The sequence below is a fragment of the Emydura macquarii genome, unplaced genomic scaffold (assembly GCF_026122565.2).
Source record: "Emydura macquarii macquarii isolate MOO-44397 ecotype Brisbane River unplaced genomic scaffold, CSIRO-AGI_Emac_v2 contig_2897, whole genome shotgun sequence".
NCBI lineage: Eukaryota > Metazoa > Chordata > Testudines > Chelidae > Emydura > Emydura macquarii.
In genome coordinates, this window is record NW_027133034.1 from 27,820,697 (window position 1) to 27,843,264 (window position 22,568).

General features: G+C 39.2%; 1 protein-coding gene across 1 annotated transcript in view; it reads left to right on the forward strand.

Moving 5' to 3' along the window:
- Window positions 1–22,568, forward strand: part of EPB41L4A (erythrocyte membrane protein band 4.1 like 4A) — a 209,401-nt gene that overhangs the window by 65,203 nt on the left and 121,630 nt on the right. The window contains exons 3-4 of the mRNA XM_067568812.1: window positions 12,238–12,342; window positions 22,288–22,339. Of these exons, the coding sequence (XP_067424913.1) occupies window positions 12,238–12,342; window positions 22,288–22,339 (157 nt within the window). The remainder of the gene's footprint in view (window positions 1–12,237; window positions 12,343–22,287; window positions 22,340–22,568) is intronic.

Here is a 22,568-nt window from a genome sequence, read left to right on the forward strand (position 1 = left end):
ATTTAGTTCATATGGCTGACTTGAGGCTACTCAAGGCAATATTTTATGGCCAGCTAAAGCAAGGTACCCAGTCTCATGGTGGCCAGTACAAAAGATGTACAGACACACTAAAGTCAAACTTGAAAGTATGTCAGGTTGACCCTAGCAACTGAAAAGCAACAGCTTGCGACAGAGCAAGGTGGCGGCAGATTTGTCATGTCGTTAACCACTTGAATCAAAATGCAATAACACGTTATGTGAAAAATGTGAATAGTGCAAAGCTAGGATACAACAGCCTTCAGTGGTCATGGACAGTCTTGTCTGTAACTGTGTTTGCAGTTCTCTCATTGGTCTGACCTCGCATGTATGTGTTTTCTTGCTGAATCCTCATAGGTCAACATCAGCATGAGATACCAACAGAGAACAATAATTTCCTGCAGTACAGGGATTACTGGGTGAAATTCTTTGGCATGTGTTACACAGGAGTTCAAGCTACATGATCATGACCTTAAAAATCTATGGGTGAAGTCCTGACACCATTTAAACCAATGGCAAATTCCCATTTGCTTCACTGGGACCGGAATTACATTCTATGTATCTGTCATTCTTTTGGTACGATTTGGAGTAGACCCTACCAAGTGAGTTTGGATTCATATTAGCTAATTTTTTCAATGAACCAATATTTTCTGACAGCTACTCAGGATGAAATCCTGACTCCATTGAAGTCAGTGGGATTTTTGCCATTGACTTCAGTGGAGTCAGAATTTTGCCCTCTATGAAGAAACAAAAAGCTCTGGAGGTTAATATGACTTTTCCTTTCTTTTTTGGTTTGTAGGACGTAAGTCAAATTATTTTCATCTGAGATCAAATTGCACAGTTAAAAAAATAACTACACTTCTCCAACATAAAATATTAATCTCAGAAACCTCAAACTACAATCCCACCAATGTGACCATTGTTCTTACTGTTTAGCATAGGCCAGGCTGGTAGAACCGCCTATTATTAAGGTTGCCTGACATTTCTCATTGTAAGACCTGGTTGTAATTTTGCCAAACATTAAGTGATGGGCTGAAATTTTCCATGCGGGGTATATGCCTAAGGCTGATATTTTTGGAAAGTTTCAGCCAAAATGATTGTTATTTGAGAATGAGGCTAGGGAAAAAAACATTGTTTTGCCATTTTAAAAAATTCTGGTGTTTTCTTTGAGAAGCTCTAAAACCATCATGTTTTGGAGCAGGGATCTGAAATGTATCAGGAGGATGATCTTTGTATCAGGGATGTGCCTTTTGCTATCCCCATGAAAATCTGCCCGGATTTGAGAACATGACTTTGTTCTTAGTAGACACTTGCTGGAGCTTGGCAGCTAAATTCCCTGAAGATTTTGCCTGCACTGGTCTAACTGAACCTGGGGGTTGAGCTGGACTTTCTCTGCAGCTGCAGTTCTGGACTGCTGCGGCCTGGGCCAGGACTGGGGGACAGATTAAGAAAGGATCTGGGACAAGAAACTGGGATCAGGGGAGGAAACAGAGATAGGACAAGAGTCTGGAGGGGAGACTGAGATTGGGAGCCAGTGGGAAAGTTGGACAGGGAAAAGGGGAACTGGAGCCCACAGGCAAGGAGAGAGACAAGGCAAGGAGGGTGTAACTGGGATTGGCTGGAGAAGGAGAGTGGGACTGGGGAGTGGAGACACGGACGGTGAGTTCAGAGGGATGAGAGTAGGACTTGCTGGGCAAGGAAGCTGGGACTGGGATGTGAAGCCTGTGGAGTAGAGACGGGAGACTGGATAGGTAAGGAGAGTGGGATAGAATGAAGAGGTAGGGATAAGGAAGAGAGATGACAGGGATAAATTAAAAGGGGGAAGGCAGAAGAGTCTGTGCCCTCTAGAGCACAGTGTCCTTCAGAGCCTGGAATGGAATTCAAGATTCCTGAGTTTCTCCATTGTTCTGCTGTCAGCAAATATCTGTGACACCCACTGGCAGTGTCGCCATCCCCCTGTTCAGCATAGAAGATGACAAACTACTATTGTTATCAGTTACTCCATTAGCTCAAGTGGCAGAGATAAGTGTGATTTAAAGGTTCCAACCCTGCTGATGATGTCACCATAATGCCACATGATGGAATTTCTGTTTTCTCCGTTTGCTTTTTGAAAAAAACATAGGATATCACATGCACAAAAATTACACTAAAAGTATATTACTAAGATTGCAAAGCCTACCTTTCAAAAGTTAGGAAATGCCAGAATTAAGGTTGCCTGTGCAACTCTAATTTGGCCCTCTTGTGTGTATGTATTGTGAAAGTCTTAAATTCCACAGAACCCCTGTCTCATTCAGTGCACAGCATGGAGCTACTCCGGGGAAGAATTAGGGCTGTGTAGTGTAGGTCCTCTCTTTCATTTGTTGCAGAAATTGGAAGGTGTACACTTAATGAGGCATGTGGCCACATATTGAACAACAAGGAGAAAACAAAACATAGCATAGCTGCTCATTAAGTGAACACTGTCCATCCATCCTGTGCTCTGAATATAGCAAGAATCATGCCAAAAAAAGCCTTCAGTTACATGATCACACTGTATTGTAATGACTGTGCACAAGGGAGCTGAATTAAGTTGCACAGGCAACCTGAATTTAGGCATTTCCTAATTTTTGAGTGCTTGACTGTGCAACCTTAATAATGTTTTTTTATTGTAATTTCTGTGCGTGTAATTATATAAAGTGGTAGTGGGTTGATTCTCTATCAGTGTAGTTTGATGTTTTAGTAAAACCTCATCTCCCTAGCATAGTATCAACAATTTTAATGTCTTCCTGTTCTAGGCAGGTAGCAGTTGGCTAAAATTATTGATTAGAACAGAGTTGTTTGAGTAAGGTGTGAGAGAAGAAGAAAAGGAAAGCAATAAAAGAGCACTAGCTCTGTTTGGACCTTGCTAACCCTCCATTTTTTTCAGTTCCATACTAGGATAACCAGCTGTAACGTCACGGCTGAAGACTCATGCAAGAGCTTGCTTTCATGGAAGTGCAAGACTCTGAGAACAAAAAGCAAACCTACTCTACACTCTTCCTGGTCTAATTGTTTTCAATTTCATTTCACCCTCTTCACCACCTAACCTCTGAATCTGGATGTCATTGTCAACTTCTTACTCTTTTTCTTCCTCCACCCTCCTGTTCAGGGTCTAAGTTTTATTACTTCTTTTTCTATTGCTTGAATCAATCCTTTCTGCTAAACTCTGACCCATACCTTGGTAATCCTAAACCTTCAAGGAGTCCTCTGTAGTCTCTCTAAGTCTCACCTCGTCTCCCTGCCCTGTCTATCCAAAACACTGATGATGAATGAAATCATCTTTGTCACTGCTCCAAATGCATCACACCACTCCTTGAATTCATATTATCTTCCTGCCAAATCCAAGCTTCACGTCTTACCTTCAATACTATGCAACTCTTTCCCTGCTTACATTGCTACTTGCACTTCTTGCCATGTTCACCCCTATCCATCCTCTCTCCTAGTTCTCCCTTTGTCTCCTTTTCTCACTCATGGCTTCATGCCTTCTTTCATGCTTGGAACTGCATCTTTTTTCTTTCATCATGTACCCTTATGTGTGGAAAGCCTTCCACTTCTTGTTCATCAAAGTGTAATTTCTTGTCTTTCTTTTTTTCAATTTTTTCTTTAAGACCCGTTTCTTTCTCAAAGCCTTCCAGTGTTGATCTCCTTACTGACATTCTCCTTTCACAGTCTGTCATTTAAAGTTAGTTATCCAAAGTATATGATGTTTAGATTGCAAGTTCCTGAAGGGCAAGGATCTTATCTTTTACATGTGTTTTAAAATCACAATGTGCAGTACACTTTGCGTGCGCAGTACATTACATACTGAAAGCTATGTTAAAAGAATGTTCAGGTTGATAAATCAAAAGTATGAAAGTTAGGAAATGCCAAAGGTTGCCTGTGCATCCCTAATTCAGCTCCCTTGTGTATATGCCCACGTTCACAATGGAAGCCTGTATATAGAGCCAGGAATAGAAACAAGCACTAAATGGCTCCTTGCAAAAGTTTAATGGACAAGTTATGGGTGTGTAATCTGCACATACTTTGATGAAGATAAGATTAGGAACATAGCCCAAGTGAACAAATCTAAAAGTTTAGACTTCACTCAAACTGATATTTCAGGGTGCAGTAGGGTAACCTTTAAAATAAGTAGCAAATGGCCTCATAATTGATAGCTGGCATTTTTCCACTCTACACAACAACTGTGGATTATATCAAGGCAAACAGTATTATAAGACAATTTAATTGGTTTGTTGTACATACAGACGTAGAACTTGGTTGCTCTGAAGCTCACAAGCTGCACAATGTCACTATTAGTTAATATAACAGTAAAAAAATTCTTGAATTAAATTCAGATTACATGAAATCCTGTCCATAAAATTAATTACTACTATACTATTTAATTTACAAAATGTTGTTTGATTTTTATTTTTCTTTTAGAAATCAATTTCAAAGAACTTTAAGATAAAATATTAAATTTCTGAAGCTCATTTGTTTCTCCACTCCATTAATTTAATTATTTACACACTTACTATAATTCTCATATTTTCTCATCACTGGTCTTTCACTTCTCTTTGGGAGTCTCACACCAATGTGTAAATGAGCAAGTGTGCTAACCTCTTGATTTACTAAAGGAACACACATCATTAGTTGCATATATTGATAGGAGATCCTGTTTCAATGGGGTTTCGGTCTGTGTATGTATCTCATTACTAACCTGAATTACAAAAGGAACATTGTTCTGAAGAATGAGTTGAATCACATTATGGTAACTATAAAAGGCTAGAATGGAGTTGGTGGAGCATATGGGTCACAAATTTGGGAAAAATATTGGGGAGATATCCAAGTAGGAAACAGGTGGCTTCTATAACCATTTAGCTTTATGTTTTATAAAGCTTGTGGAAAACTATTCAAAAGAAGATGAACCAGAATCACAGGGTTTCTGAACATCATTCAGATGAGGCAGATTTTATAATTGGGAGTATGCAAATTAGGAGTATTTTTATTTGCAGCAAGTTCATCACTGTCCAGGAAAGATGCCCTTTGCATAGTGAAAGCAGTTTCTAGTTAGGGAGAATCAAAAATTTATCTTATTACAAGAGATGCTCAGAGTAGAGAGAGAGAGAGAGAGAGGTCAGTTCACATCTGCCTTTGAACAAGCTTCAAAGAGCATCTCTAGGCAATAGGTATGAAAGAGGTAATGAATATATAGCTTCTAATTTATCACAGAAGCCTCACTAATGTTGGAGTTTTATTTATATTAAGCAATTGCTTTTAAAATGGCTTTTAAAATATATTTTGCTAATACAGGTATATGGAACAGGCAAAGCTATTTAAAAATAGTTCAGTTTAGAAACATTTTCCAACACTCTTAAAAAGATTTTGCCTAATCCACCATGATCAGGCAGAATGTGTTTAACCTACATTTGTAAAACAATTACAAATTCATTTTTAAAACCAGAGCCTGAACCTGGATAAAACTCTATTGGATAAGGCAAGAACTCCGTGAGCATGAAGTGCTCCCTTGAAACATTGTTTGAGATGGGGAGGTGTATGAACCCTATCACTTCTTCCAGCAGAGTCCTCAGGGACAGAGAAATTGAAAGCAGGTTGACATGCTGATTGCCAGGGAACTAAGGCCTGGACTACACTTACCTTGAAATTTGGTGGCCGTCGACAGGAGTTATGCAAGCTCCGCAGAGTAGCTTGTGTAACTCCCGTCGACTTTGTAACTCCTTTTCTACATGGCGTCTTCGCTGTGCTGTGCCGCTTGAGGGGGTGGTTTTAACGCGTTGATTTGCAGATCGATTGAGCAGGCCTTCACTGACCACTCAGTCGATCCAGATAGATCGATCTGATAGCGGTGAATTTGCTGCCTTCAGTGAAGACGTCCCCTAGGAGAGAGAGAGGAATGGATTAGGGAGATTCTAATGCTATATTCACTTATGTTAAAATCTCTAGTTTCTATAAATATTTATTTGTGCTATGTGATTGTCTTGGGAAATGTCTGCAAATATTAAATATTATTAAAGTTCTTTTCTGTTTTAACATGTCCTCTGCATATTAAGGCCCAGCTGTTTGTTTAGGCGAATATTTGTAAATATTAAACATGTTAATTTAAAGATCTTCTCTGCTTTAACATGCATGTGCAAATTGAGGCTCAGCTGGTTATCAGCCTCTGGGGAGAAAATCTCTTCCTATAAAGATAAAGACCATCAAGGACCTTGATTCTGTATTATTTTAGCTCACTTTTGCACAGAGAGAGGGAGTGCATGTGAGGAGGGTATGTGTGTTGTTTCTAAGCCTGGGAAGAGGGGAACATTCTAGGCAGAAGCTCCACAGTGCACAGGGGGACAGAAAGGGAGAGGGAGAGCTTTTGAGAAACTTTTTCCATTATTTTTTTAAAGTTCCTTGTTCAATGTCAGAAAAAGTGACTCTGTAATTCTTCCTGTTGTTGTGCAGCAGTGTGTGAACAGAGTTCTGTGAGAGGACTAACTCCATATGAGGTGTGACTTTCTGACATGCTTAACAATGAAAGAATTAGAAGGCTGACACAAAAAAAAAAAAAAAAAAAGGATTTAATTTTTTGAAATCTCATAATTCTTAAAACCAGGATTATGAGCTTTTGGCGTCTGACTTATTTTTGAGTGTTTGGGGTTAGCAGCACTATATATGGAGTGAGAAGGGTGGCCATTGGGCTGAAGTAGCTTCTGTAGAGAGGCTCTGCATTGCTTTGGCCTGGGAAAGAAGATTCTTTTACTGTTCCCTCCTCTTCCCTGTTCCTCCTCGCAGTCTCCCAGAGATACGTAGGCCACTGCACAGTTAGATACTGTATAGGTCCCTTGTTTTGTTGATTTGGATGCTTGGTCTGACTTTGCTAGTACCACGAGTAAATAAAAACAAAACACCTAGCGACACCAACCTCTCTGGAGCCAATAAACAATGTACTGTGCGACAATGTAGTGAATTCCCGAAAGTGCAGGAATGTGACAATATGAAAGTATAACGATTTGCAATATTTTTAAAGGAGCAATTTCCTTTTTGTTAAAAAAAATAAAATCAGGTCTTTTCTGAACGTTCCAGTTGTCATTTTGTTTAGCCAGTAGAAACCTACCTTTCTGGTTTATAAAGTCATGTTGCTAAAATATAAAGCAAGATGTTATGACTTATTTGAACAATTCTTTGTTCTCTCTTGAAAGCATTGCTGATGGTGATTTCAAATAATCTTGTTCTACTGTGAGTTTCCCTCTAAGAATGCAGGCCTCTAGCAAGTCTGACTTAATGCAAGGTAGATTATATAATTTTTGCAGTTTCGTGTACCATGGGTGTAATCCCATTGGAACTCTCTGATGGAGTTTTGTGCTCCAGAACTGTTGCGCTCACAACTTTATCAATTTTATCTGTTGCCTCACATCTTGTAAAGTGGGATGCATGCATGGTAGCATTTCCTACCAAGTTTATATCTGTGGTGGTATACTGCTACTGAGGCTGTTCTGTTTTAGTTCACAGGGCCACGTGCTCCTCTCTGCTACTCTGTAATGCCAGCCTCAGGCATAAAAAAAAATCACAAGTCTGGCCTCAAAATATCATGAAATTGACTTAAATATATCATGCAATTTAAAAAGAAACATTTTAGATTCTTTTTATTACTCTTTTGGTTGCTAAGGCTTTAGTGTACACTCTCTTCATACTTTTAAGATTTCCTCTTAAACCATGGGAGCTAGTAACTTACTGTGTTGGAATGAAAACTGAGATTCTCACATAATCACTTGACATCAGGAATTGATGTTTTAAGAAAAACGAAATATTGTGAGACTCATCTTAAAATAACAAGAGTGGGTATTGCTAACTGCTAGTAATACAATTCATATGCAATTCCTGAATCAGAAATCTACATATGCTCCCCTGACTTTGCCTTCTTGATTTCACTAAGATGTCTTCAATGCTGTTCCTTTTGAGGATTGACAGACGAAGGTTTAAAAAACTCATTCAATCTGAATTTTTATTACAACTAAGAGAGTGCACTTAAAGTATGTTTCTGTTCTGAAAAGTGTTTATGTAAAAGTGGCATCTCATTCACAACAAAGCTGGTACCAGTGTATATTGTGGATCAGACCTGCTGACTAATGACTAAAATGAGTTTATGCTGCTTTTTTACATTTGTTAGCCCTGCAGTGCCAGTACAGCTGAGAGATCACTGTAGCTGGTCTCTCTTCCTCCTGGTGCATCATCAGCAGAAGTGCTTACTTAAAGTCCAGTTACAGAGCCAGTCACTTATACCTGTGCAACCCATGAAGACAGTCAGGTTATACTGAGGGCATGGTTTATAGAAAATGGGGTTGCCCAGGTAGCACTGAAAGTTTGATTTGGCCTGCAGAACCTTTATTACTGCTGAGGATATGTGGGAATGGGACTGAGAAGCCAGCTTGGTGCTCTGAGCACAGGGTGTAATTCCCTGGTTCAGCCCCTGTCCCCCTGCTGACCACTCCTATATGCTCATCCTTGAAAACATGAAGGGTTTGTTACAGGATCCAAAGTGGAGTGGCAGGACAGTGCTACTAAGCTTGCTGCCCCACCTCATTTTGGAGGAGGAAATTTGCATGCTGGACATCCTTAATACAGATCCTGGGGGAACGATTCCCCATCTCCACCTACTGGATAGAGGAGGAGAACTCTCAATCAGTGCAACTAGGGCAGCTTTATGCAGGGTTCTGCCATGACATGCCATCTGTCAACATAAATACAGAGATGGAGAGGAATGTTAACTGAGCCATATAATGATAGTATGAATTAGTGGATATTTATGCCCTCCTTCAGCTTAGCAATATAAGTAAAATATAGTGGATAGATTATTACATATCATTATTGTTCATCTGTAAAATGGAAAGTATTGGTGTCAGGTGTGAAACATTTAAACATAATGCTGGGACTACATTGGCCCTTGAATCTAGGATGTGAAAGGTTGTGTAAAGCTGTCTTTGGCCACCCTGTGCTCATTCCTCCACTGAACTAAGCTCGAATACAGATCATAGCCAGGGAGTCCAAACTGGTGTAAGAGGACAGGAAAAGGTGTAAGTTACACCATGTTGGCCTCTCAAGACGTTTGTAGACTAATCTCTCAGTTGGTCCAGAATCACTGATGCATTCCAGTGTGGAACAGGCTCAACAGATTGATCATACCTCTTTTTCAGGCGATGTTATGAATTTAAAATGACTATATTTTTGCCAATGGTTTATTCTTTTGATGTCACTGATACCACTAGCTGTATGTGTCAAACTACATGCCAAACAAAACAGTTGCTAAAATCCTGCAAATACGGAAATAAACCTGTAAGTCTCAAAAGAACCAACTGCACTGTGACAGCTTCTCAGTTCATCTTTCAGCGACCGCCAGTTTCTCCCAATAGTCCATGAAGGAATTGTTCTCTACATGCTTGCTGAAAAGGCTATATAGTCCAAAACTGGTTTACCAGCTCAACAAACTCTGCCTGTAGGGACTGTGCCTGTAGTGATTTCCTCTTGTACAGAAGCTCTGTACCTTTTATAACTTCAGTATCCAGTTTGAACTTTTGCAATGGTTCATTTCCAAAATGAATCATTTGTAAGATCCTTAGAGCAGGGACTGTCTTTTTGTTATGTTTGTACAGTGCCTAGCACAATTAGGCTCTGGCCTACAGCTGCGGTCCCTAAGCAGTACCATCTTTATCATCATCAAACTTCCAACTATGAAGATAATTTTGTCTGATATGAATGACAGATAATGAGATAGCAAAATCTACCTCTTCTAGTTGACATCTATACTACTACTTTGAATAAGAACTGACAATATGAGAAAGAAAAGGAGGTAGAATAATTGCTTCTTCAATTTGTTTCCTCATTGCCTGCAATTTAATCTCATGTTCAGATTTTTCTGTCTGCGGTACTTCTTGAACTTCATTCCATATTTCAATAGGAATATAGCCACTGAGCCTGATTCCTAATTCACATCAGTTTTACAGCTGTCAACTCTACTTACTTAGTGGAGTTACTCCTATTTTACATTGGTGAATGTGACATCAAGATGACTATATTTATCCAAGACAATGGCAATAGGATTTAATGTATTTCCATTTAATTTAATACTTTTTCTTTAAACATTTTTATACTTTATGGTTTTCTATACAAATTGTTATATTGATAGGCCAATTTTTAATAAGCAGCCCAGAATGGCCAGTCACTGAATTTTGCTGTGCATCCTGAGAGAGAGAATGATTCTACTTACCTCCCTCTAGTAAATTGAAAGACAGGGTGGGTGAGGTGATATCTTTGATTGGACCAACTTCTGTTGGGGAGAGAGACAAGCTTAGACAGAGCTGAGGCTTGTCTCTCTCCCCAACAGTAGTTGGTCCAGTCAAAGATATTACCTCACCCATCTTGTCTCTCTAATATCCTGGGACTGACATGGCTACAACACTGCATGCATCTAGTTAGTTGAGCTGTTATAATTATTCACTGTGAATATATTATCTAGTGAATTTGTCCTTTTTCCTACTGTGCCTTTGTTCAAGAATTGATCTTGGTTTAGGCAAATATATATATTTTCCTAAATCAAAATCAGTTTATTTATATTTGTATTTGCTAAATAGTCTGAAAAAAATCTAGGCTACTGGTCATTAGTGAAATGTTTACTTTTACTGCTTGGTATTCTTTAGTTGTAGTGTGTGACTAATCACACAAGTCACATTGTATCAATCCCTGCTCTCTGATTGGATGACTAAATGTATACAAATAGTGAACAAAAGGAGGTATGAACATGGTCAAACTGAAAAGCCATCTTGAAAATGTATGTTCATGAACACTGTTTCTTCAATATTCTGCTAGCTGTACTCAGAAGCAAAGCTGATGAAAGGGAGGCTATTATCAATCTGCACTTTCAACTAAGGATGAAATTGTAGTTGAATTGTTTGTTTTTTATTAAACTGATTTTTTTTTTTAGTTGTTGCTTTATGTCTCTCACGCTTTTCATTGTAATGAAATATCATGGATGAAAGCAGAAAGGACCAGTTCCTGAGGTCCAGTTATAACTTGCTCATTATGGTTTTCAGACCTGATATAAGGCTCATGTGTGTTATTTAGTGTTTGTTTGTGCAAGCAACTGTTTTCTGTGCACATGTAGGATAAGTATGGTACAGTTGCCATGGATCAGTATCATTTAGGGAAACTGTTTAGGTAATATAGCTGTCTAAAACCCTGTTTTCACTAATTTATCTAATTTTCCTGGGTGTATTTTATTACAATATTAAATCTGTTAATGTAGAAATAATAAATATATATAGCCAGTTCTTTTGATAGGTTTAACATCCTTTCACCTTATCCCAGAAGCGTCCCCTCTCATCTCCCAAATCCAAATTCCCTAACTCAATACCAAAACACCAATTTTCAAAAGAGAGAATTTCATTTAGCCAGTCCAAATCTTCCTGGACTGATTATTGCTCCTGATATTGCACCTCTGACCAGTCAGTGATTCAAATCTTCAGTGCTAACTGTGAGACAGTGTGCAAATGAAAGGCCTTTAAATAGCAATGAGCATCTACCAGGCCAACACCACTACAGTGGAAAAGCAATTTGAGCCACCTCCCCAATGTAAGTATTAGTATAGACCTTAAATGAAGAACACTCCAGAACATGATGGGGTTATTTGGATTCAGAATGTTGGATTGGGCCTATCTCTTCTTTTAAAAACATTTTAAAATAAAAGGAATAAAAAGCCGCCTTCACAAAGAATAATAATAGAGCACCTTGTAGTTCATAATTTACGCATTAAGGGCAACATTTCTCTCAAATATGTAGTGGCAGAGCTTGACTGAGAGATCCACGCATGAAAGGAGTGCAAGATCTTAGAACTGAAATCTGTCATGTGGATCAGAGAACATATTTTTGCCATAAATACAGATATCTAAGAAAACTCATAGGTTTATTAACATATATAAATATAGGTTTAAGAAGCATGTTTATAACAATTAGCAAATGTTCAATATTGTTTACAAAATAATTGATTAAATATAAGTCAGGAGAAATGGAAGTTTTTCTAGCTGTAATAGAGGCTTTTGTTAAAGGAACCCTGAACTGTTTCTAATCAATAAAACTTCCACCTAACAAAGCTAACGTAATGCATGAATACCACTGTGCATAGCTGACAAAGGCAGAACATTTTTGTGAAAAGGCTCTGTAAATTCTTTCCCACAGAAGTCAACGAAAGGGTCGGTTGTCCTGGGCTACGTATTCCGTCATTTAAACTTAGTGGAGATAGATTACTTTGGACTGCGTTACTGTGACAGAAGTCATCAGACGGTGAGTAAAAGACACAACAGATTGGATTTCCCAGTTGTAAACTTTACCCTGTTGGTGACCTTTCTTGGTAGTGTGTAGGCTGTCATACCTTCAATATCCCATAAAATAATAAGATTTCCAGTAGCAGTTTATTTAATTTGCCAGTTGAGAGGAACTATTTTTGCCTTTCTGCAGAAAGGGCTTTTTTGTGCTCTCACTGAAGTCAGTGGAATTTTTGCTATTGACTTAAATGGAAGCAGAATAGGCCCCAAAGTCTGCATGTGACAACAGAAAATAAAATGAAAAAAGGTGTTGCCAATGACCAGAAGTAAAATGCTGCATTTAAAAAGTACTATTAGAATTCTTCCTGTTAAACTAAACCAAACAAGTGCTTAGCCCATGATATTTCCATGAATAGGAATTCTGTTTGGAGGTGAGCCTGTTGTGACTCATTCCTGCTTTGGCTGGGGTTGGGGAGCAGTAGAGGTAGCGTTTCCAGGCATGGTGCAAATTGTTTAATTCTGTGCCACTTCCTGGATCACTGTTTTAGAATGTTGTGACTAATTTGGAGGAAGGAGGCTTTTGGCTGCCAGGATATACTGAATTGTAGCTGCCTATACCCTAAGAATGGGCAGCTGAGAAGATGGGTGTGTGATGATGACTTTTTGACTCAATATGAACTGACTCGGTTTTGAGGTGGGAGGGGGGGCACTTTCCTTTTGATAGGTGTTCAGTATACACACATTAGAGACAGTCCTTCTCCCAAAGAGTTTACAATCTGAATAGACCAGTCAAGAGAGAGGCTTTGTATTATCTTCATTTTACAAAGAGATTAAGGCCTGGTCTACATTTAAAAGTTTTTCCAGTTATGCCAGCCAAAGCCTTGGGGTAAATGCAGTTATACTGCTTAAAAAAAGTCATTTTGTTCAGAAAACTGGTGTGAATTACATTGGCAATAGTACTCTTTTGCTAGTATGAGCTGCATTGCTGGTAGAAGGGAGTTCTAGTGTAGATGAGGCGTAAGTGGCTTGTCCTGGATGATTTGAGAAACTCTGTAACGGGGCTGGGAATTGAACCCAAGTGTAATGAGTCCCAGTCAAGTGCCTTAACAAAAAGACCAGCCTTCCTCGCTAGTTAATGACTATCTAGTTAATTTAGAATTTTAAAAATTCATGTATCCTCAACTGTTTCAGAGACAGAGGAAATCTCTGTTTAATGAACAATTGCAGAGCCTCTTCAGTTCTCCTCAGAACAATCAGGGCAGATTTCTCTCTCTTTTACACTGGTGTAAATGAGGAGTAACTCCAATGAGCTCATTGCGCTTACATCTGTATAAAGTCTGTGTAAGTGAGAAGGAAAAGCAGGATCTCATGTCTTTGCTAGTTTGTGATTCATAGTGAAATCCTCTTCAGTGGATGGCCAATATAAAGGAAAAACTCCGTGAAGTAAATGAAACCTTGCACAAAACTATAAATGAAAAATTATAATTTTTCACAGACCTGTTAAAGGTACAACACTAGGGACCGGCATGGGGGGTTAATTTTGCACTGCCTTGAGGATTTGAGTATTCTAGTTTTTGCTTTTAGAACCCTCCGAGGGCAAATAGATCTATTTACTAATTTATTTGAAAACTGTACCTAATGGGAAACACTCCAAAATAAATAGCTGATAGAAATATGTGTGTGGGAAACAGGCCTCATGTTAACACATTACTGTCAGAAAGGAATAATTTCTTATTAGAAAGGAATTTCTAACTTCTGATCTGATTGGGTTTTAGAGTATTCTCTATTTAAAATTTTCATGAACAAAACAGTTCGAATGAAATAACATTCTCCACACATACTTTAAAAAATGCATCAAAATCACTTTTTCTTAAAACTTGAAACATACATTTTTACCAAGGTTTGAAAAGGTTTGTTTAACTATTTCCTCCCATTATTTTTAATTTTTACATATATAAAAATAAACAAACAAATAAACAAAAAACACCACACCACTGCCAACTTGGTTAAAATAACATTATTTAATTTGCAAAGTCAAGCACTAGAAAGTTAGGAAATGCCACATTTATGATTACCCATTCAACCTTTAAACTGCCACTTTGTGTATCCATGCTATGAACTACATAAGGCAGCGATTCTGTGGAAAAAAGTAGCATGCTGTCATGAAATTGAAGACTATCATAATGCAAACACACAAGGGAGACTGAACTAAGGTTGCTTAGACAACTGTAATTCTGGCAATCCCTAAATTTTGAGTGATTGACTTTGCATCCTAAATAATGTTCTTTAGTGTAGATTTTTGTACATAATTTCTTGTGTGTTTCCCACCCTTCCTTGATAAATCAATTTCATTTATGTGAAATTGTAACAATCCTGTCCTCAGGCATCCTCAGCAGGGTTGGAGTCCTGAACGGTCTCCGTTGCAGCACAGGCTGCTACTGCTGAAGCTACTGGAGCTAGTTGTATTAGCTAGCAGTAAAAGAAGTCTGTTATCCAAGGGCTGGGTCCAGGTGGTAGGTCTGGGGAGAAGTCAAGTGGGAGGAGAGCTTAGACCAGCTTGGCTTGGCTCTCTTTTCTCCATCGCCTCTCAGGAGTTGGAGAGCTCCTGCTCTGCGGTGTCCCCAGATGGGGAATGGACTAGGGCTATGTTCAGACAGACGGCGGCAAAATCACCACCACCAGATCGATCTTTCATATCGATTGAGCGGTCAGTGAGACCTGCTCAATTGATCAGGAAGTCGACTGAGTAAGTCCACCCCCTCAAGTAGCGTAGCACTGAGCTGATGGGAACGCTGTTCCTGTCGGCTCAGCGCAGTGAGAACAGCGGTCAGAAGGGAAGCAGAGCAGTCGACGTCAGTTCTTTTTGGTGGCATCATCAGCTGGCCCTAAAATGTTCACCTTAGTTATTATTTTGGCAGGCAGCCAACATTTTTCTGAGGCACACGGAGGAGAATGGAAATGGCAATTTTTAACAAGTTATATCTCAACAAAAGCTGAAGAGAATGTCATGGGAGAAAGAAAAGGCCAAGGAGATTTTCCCCTACCGAATATCAAAGGTCTGCTACAAACAATAGGGACATAAGAGTTTCTGAAGGAAAAGGTAGCAAGAATCTATTAAAATGAAAAGTGTTAGCCAACCAAAACATCAGAGGTGTTTCTAGTTTCCTTTCCCCTATAATAAAAAATCATTTCTATCCAGAGAAACCTGGCAGTGCTTTACAAGACAGTTACAATCTCACATTTGGCTAAATTGTTCCCCCATGTGCCTCACATATTATACCTACCTATGCTAATGCTCACTAAGCATTAATTTAAGCATTTTTCTCTTCTTCTGTGGAGGAGCTCTTAGAAAGTCTACTAGCAGGATAAGTCCTGGTAGCATGACCCTTCTGGGGCTGTATGGCCCAGATGGGACACAAATCTATAGCTTTGGGGGCTGAACTCTCTATTGTAAATGGCTAGCCACAATCAAAAGGCAAGTCAGCGACAGAATTAGGAACACAAGCCAGGAGCCCTGTGTCCCAGTCCCCTCCTGTGTGCTTGTAATGAGTAAAATAGTATTTCTTGATCTATTCTTCATAAATAATAAAGCAGCTATAATACCTTCAAATTACAAGATTAATAGACCCTATTGAATAGATGAGGGAAAAAAACAGATTAAAGAACTAAGAATGTTAAAATGCTATTTTTCTCTATCTAACAAAAATTTTGCTTAGTATGGAAAATCTCTGGGTTTTAGGGCATTACCGTCACATAGTACAATGTGTATTTTGATCTCAAAAGCTTGGGAAAACAGCTGAGCTGTACTTGTTTCCTAATTCATTTTTAATGTGGCTATGGCATGATAAATATTTTCATAGGAACTGGATTGTTCATACCCACGTGTGATCTTAGATTTGCCATCTTACAATCCTTGATATCCAAGGCCTTTATGGAGCAAACACCTATACACATGAGTAACACGTGTAAGTGTTTGTAGGATTGAAAAAAGGGATGGGTTCTGACATGCCATACAGCACATTTATATGTGCGTTTGCTATGCATGCATGAACCTCATGTGCAGTCATAGGTCAATAGAGGACAGAGTAGTGAATCTGCTGCTGTTCTCTCTCCTGCAATGAAGGGTCATAGGTCAACAGGAAGGGACCACTGGAGCAGCATGATGGTGAAAGCGATTCTTGGAGCATTTATGGGGAACAACCAGGTTTTAGAAGCTTTAGGGGCTTGCAGCTCAGGCCCCTTGAGTCATGTACATTGTATTAACCACAACTGAAAAAGAAGGCTATGCGGTTTAAAGAGCTAGCCGGGCTTAGAAGAGAAGTGAAAGCATCTTTAAAAAAATAAAAAAACTTAATAGAACACAAATGGAGAAAAGAGGGAAGTTGATAGCAAAGAATGTAAAGTAGAAGCTAGGAATTGTAGAAAACTGATAAGGGAAGCAAAAGGACAGAAGGTGACCTCTATAGCCAGCAGAGTTAAGGATAAGAAGTTTTTTTTAAGTATATCAGGAACAAAAGGAATGTTGGCTGTAAGTATATCAGGAACAAAAGGAATGTTGGCTGTGATAATGGTCCATTACCAAGTGGCAATGGTAGAATCATCAATAATAATGCAAGAAAAGCAATTTGCTCAATAAATATGTTGTTTTGTACTTGGGAAAAAGCAAAGTATTATTTATATCATATGTTGATGATGAAATGCTCTCCATTCTAATAATAACTAAGGAAAATGTTAAACAGTAGCTGCTAAAGTTAGACATTTTAAAATCAGCAGGTCCAGATAACTTGCATTCAAGAGCTTTAAAAGAGCTGATGACCCATGAGGTTTCTGGACCATTAATGTTAATATTTAATAAGTCTTGGAACACTGGGGAAGTTCCTAGTGTTGCCAACCCTCCAGGAATTCTCCTGGCGTCTCCAGGAATTAAACATTTATCTTTAATTGAAGATTGTCATGCGATGAAACTTCCAGGAATAAGTCCAACCAAAGTTGGCAACTCTAGAAGTTCCAGAGGGTTGTAAGAAAGCAAATCTTTTCCAGTACATAATAAGGGTAAACTGGATAACCCAGGAGTTATAGGCTTGTCAGCCTGACCAATTCTGGGCAAAATAAGGGAGTGGCCGATATGGGTATTGATTAATAAAAAAAAAAAAAAAGAGGAGAGTAATATAATTAGTGCCAATCAAAATGAGTTTATGGAAAATAGATCTTCTCAAATTAATTTGATACTTTTTATAATGATATTACAAGTTTTGGTGGATAAGAGGTAATATTGTTGATGTAATGACTTCTATAAGGCATTTAACATGATATCACATGACATTTTGATTAAGAAACTAAAATGATACACATTCAGCATGGCACACATTAAATGGATTAAAAATTGGCTAAGTGATAGTCTCAAAATGTATATGTAAATGTGTTTCTAGTGTTGTCCTGCAGGGATTGGTTCTTGGCCCTACATCATTTAATATTTTTTTATCAAGGACCTGAAAGAAAACAAAATCATTACTGATAAAGTTTTCAGACGATACATAAATTAGGAGATTAGTTAAATGATGAAGAGAACACTTCACTCATACAAAGTGATCTGGGTTGCCTGATAAACTGGTTGCAAGCTAACAACATGAGTAGCATACAGCCAAATGTAAAGTCATACTTCTAAGAACAAAGAATGTAGGCCATACTTACTGGATGGGGGACTCTATCCTGGGAAGCAGTGACTCTGAAAAGGACTTTTGGGGGCCATGTCATAGTGGATAATCTGATGAACATGAGCTCCTGGCATGACAATGTCACCTCAAGGGCTAATGCAATCCTTGGATGTTTATACAGGGGAATATTGAGTAGGAGAATGGAGATTTTATTATCTCTGTATTTGACATTAGTGCCACTGCTTCCGGAATGCCGTAGAGAGTTCTGATGTCCACACTTCAAGAGAGAAACTCCAAGAGCTTATTCTGTTTAGCTTATCAAAGAGAAAGTTAAAGAATGATTTGATCACAGTCTATTAATATCTACATGGGGAACAGAAATATAATAATGTAAAAAAATGTAATAATAAAGGGCTCTTCAATCCAGCAAACCAAGTTATAACATGATCCAATTGCTGAAAGTTGAAGCTAGAAAAATTTAGACTAGATGTAAGGTGCTGTTTTTAGCAATGAGTGGAATTAACCCATTGGACTAATTTACCAAGGACTGTGGTAGAGTCTCCTTCACTGAACATTTTTAAGTAAGACTGGATATGTTTCTAAAAGATGTGCTCTAGTAAAATCACAGCTATGGATATGAAGCAGGATTTAATTCAGTGTTGTGCAGTAAATCAGACTAGATGATCACAGTGTCCCTTCTGGCTTTAAAATCTCTGAATTAGAACAAAAATTTGTATGCCACAGCAGTGCAGTGATCCCATGTGAAACAAAGATTACAATTTTATAGTAATCTGAGCTGCAAGACTAGAGCACTAGATGTTTCGTGGACTGGCAGGGGACAAGTCTACTGATTCAGTCACTTCATTGATTGACAGGGCGAATGTAAAAATTTCAACCTAGTTAATGTTTTGTTTCAAACAGGTTCTGAGAGTTTGACCTAGATTTGACTCTACTCCGAAACCTGGCATGAAGCTTTTAAAAAATACTTTTTACATTCGTTTAAAGAAAGGCAATTAGGCAATAATATGCACTGCACAGATGGAATTTACTGCACACTCCCCACATTGCTTGGCATGTGTTTAACCTGGAATAGCTTTAAATATACATACTGGAGCCAAATTTTTAAGTCCAAATTAAAAGTTTAAGTCCAAGTAGCATATGCTCCAGCCCTCTAGTGGTTCAGAAGAAGGTAACTGGGTTTATTTTATTTTAAGAGGAGAATATTAGCAATCCTGGATTTAGGCTTGGTCTACACTTAAAAGTTAGGTTGATGTAGCTTTTTGGGCCAAACCAGACAGCACAGACAGCAGTGGGGCCACCACAGGAGGATAGGGCCCCATCCAAGGGGACCAAACACTTTGACCACAGTGAGCTGCTGTGTGACACAGCCACATACTGGTGGGGCTGAACCTGCACCAGGGGGAGAGTCAGGAACAGTGAGGCAGAGAGGGGAAGTTGGGATGTCAGGGATGGGAAGAGGGTGTTGGGGTGGGCAGTGGTGTACGGAGGGTCTCCGGTGCTTGGGGGCCAAGTCTACATTTGCACATCCCCCCGCCTCCCACTCCCCCCCAGTAGGGCAGGAGGGGTCCTGGTGCCGCCCTCCAGCTGTCTTGGGGAAGGGGGTGTACCTACGGGGGGCTAGGGGTTGCAAATGCAGGCTTGGCTCTGCCGCCCCCCACTCCCCGTACTTACCTGGCGCCCACCTCTCCCGCTGTAGCCCCGCGACCACTCGGACGGGGGCGGCCTCACCCCCCCAGCCTGGAGAGGGGGGCTGGGCTGGGCCTTCACGATGAGTGGGGAGGGAGGTGCTGAGGGATGCCCCTCAGAGCCTCCTGCACCCGCTGCCCCCCACTTGTTGCAAAGGGCCAGCACATCTCTCTTCCTCCCCCCCCATTACTTGCCTCTCCAGCCCAGCAGCCTGGCATCGGGTCGGCCCTTCATGAGGGGCGAAGGGCAGGGGCCACCGGAGGCTGAGGGGCGGCTGCTCCTGCGTCCTCTCTTGTGCATCACACCCTCGAAGATAACAGCCTTTCTATGCTACTAGTTAACATGGTTTTATAGCACAAGTGGTACCAATCTATTCTTCATTGGTGAAGGTTCAGAGCTCAAGCCCTGTTGTTGGCTCATAGTAATGGGGTTGTTATACTTGTATGTAACCAAATTTGTTTATGCCCTTTTCCTTAAAAACAAAACAAAAAATAAACAAAAAAAATCACACCACCTAGAAAATTATATACAAACCCTCTACATTAAAAGAACATAATTAAGGTTGCAAAATCAAGCACTCAGAAGTTAGAAAATGCTAGATTTGTGGTTGCCTAGCAATCTTAATTCAACCTCTTGTGCATATAGATTATGATACAAGATAATTACAAGATCACATACTGTTTTTTCCACAGGTTCCCTGCCTTATTCATTTCACAAGGTGGAGGCACAACGGGGCAGAATTAAGACTGCAGAGGCAGCTATAAATCTAGTTACTTTCTAATGCTTGACTTTGCAACCTAAATGATGATCTTTTAACATATCTTTTTGTATACAATTGGTACACATATGCTTATAAAGCTAAAAGGTAGTGAGGACTGTAAAACCTTAAAGAATCAAATGGAAAGCGGAGATGTGCTAGTTCTCGATAAACACATCGGAGAGGTAGGGCTATTTAAGATAAAGGACAATGTTAGTGTAAGAACAAATGGGAATAAACTGGCCTTGAATAAATTTAGGCTGGAAATTAGAAGAAAGTTTCTAACCATCAGAGGAATGAAATTCTGGAATAGAGTTTCAGTGGGAATAGTGGGGGAGCAAACAACCTAACTAGTTTCTAGATGGAGCTTGATACATTTGCAAATGGAATTATATGATGGGATTGCCTGTGATGACAGGGGACTGGACTCAATGACCCGGGAAGTCACTTCTAGTCCTGTGGCCCTATCTGACCTGGAAACAAAGATCAGATTATAAAGGAATATAGGGTTTGCTCAAATGACAGATGCCATTATAGTTCAGTGACTGGATTTTGAATTGAATTGAAACTGCAGTTTCGATCTGCTCTTACAGTGTAGCATAGAGCCCCATGATGAACAACCCAGTTGACAATATGTGTCTTGTGTTCTGGTGCAGAGTACTAATGTTGGCATGAGAATAGTTCTGAAGTCAGAGAGGGCATTATATTCCATTTTATTGCCCAGTTTTTCTGTCTGATTCGTTTGCAGTCTGTTTGTTATTTTATCTGTGGTCATGCTAACTTGGATTGTTGCTTGTTTATAATGCAGGTTGATAAGAGATCTAACAGGATGTTTGAATAAGCTTGACAAGTGTTTGTTTTTTTCCCCTCTCATTGTAAACTTAAGAGGGTTTATATTTTGGAAGGTTATTGAGGTATAGCCCCACTGCAAGATTTCTTATTTTGTTTAGAAAGTTTTGTCATAGTATCAGTGAGTTACTCCTCTCCCCCTGAAGCTATCAGTTTTGATTGAATAGAGTTTGTAAGGGCTTGCTTACATGGTGCCCTAATCTGCACCAGCTGGGGTGTAAATTCGAATGCACACCAGCATTTCGCACACTAACTGGCCCATGTGGACACTGCTGATATACACTAAAAGTTCCCTAGTGTGTGTTGTTGTCTTATTTCAAACAGTGCTACATAACACACATGTGGGCCAGTAAGTATGACACGCGGGTGTTCATTAGAATTTACAACCCAGCTGGTGTGAACTAAAGCATTAAGTAGACAAATGCTAAGAGCAGTAAGAGTCAAGCTCCAGCTGCCAGTTTTAGCTGAGATTCCTCGTTAGCATCTGTAATAAAGTACAGTTGATTGAGTGGACCTAGCGGCTCTTGTAAATCTTAGTGCAAGACAGTATTCAACAACTATTGCTGAATGTGAAAGTGACTGTGTCATTCCACTACTACATCACCTTCCTCAGGGAAGAGATATAGGAACACACTTGTCAAGACAATATTTTTCTCTGACCAATGATTACTCTGGGTTATAGTTTTTCATTTACAGTTTGCAGACTGCAACACTCCTGATTTTTATAGTAAAATATATATATAAAACCACCACTGACAAATTACTCAGGCTTCTGTGTTTTACTAATATAGTAGACAAAAAGTCAATTTCCCTTGACTTCAGTTGGGTTTGGATTAGGCCCTAAATCCATTGTGCATAATAATTAACATAATTATTTGTATTTCACTTGTATTGTATTGGGGGGGAAATCTTTAATATATAAATAAATACATAATTTGAAGTTAATCTTTAATAGCTTACCATGGTAAATGACTAATTTCCTTATCTATTCTCACAGTTCTGGCTGGATCCTGCAAAGACCCTTGCAGAACATAAGGAATTGATAAACAGTATGTATTTCACTTGGACCTCATAAATAGTGATTTGACAACGAAGAGATGGAGGACACCACGTGTGCAGAGTGGTGGGCCTTGATTTTTGAGACATGACAGTTTCATAGTCTCCTGAGCTGCATCAATATTGCAGATAATAGCCATATCAAAATTACATACATTGAGTGTAACTTCTTTTTCTCACTGGAGGATGTTTTTGTGATTAATCTTTGTTTTAGAATAACTG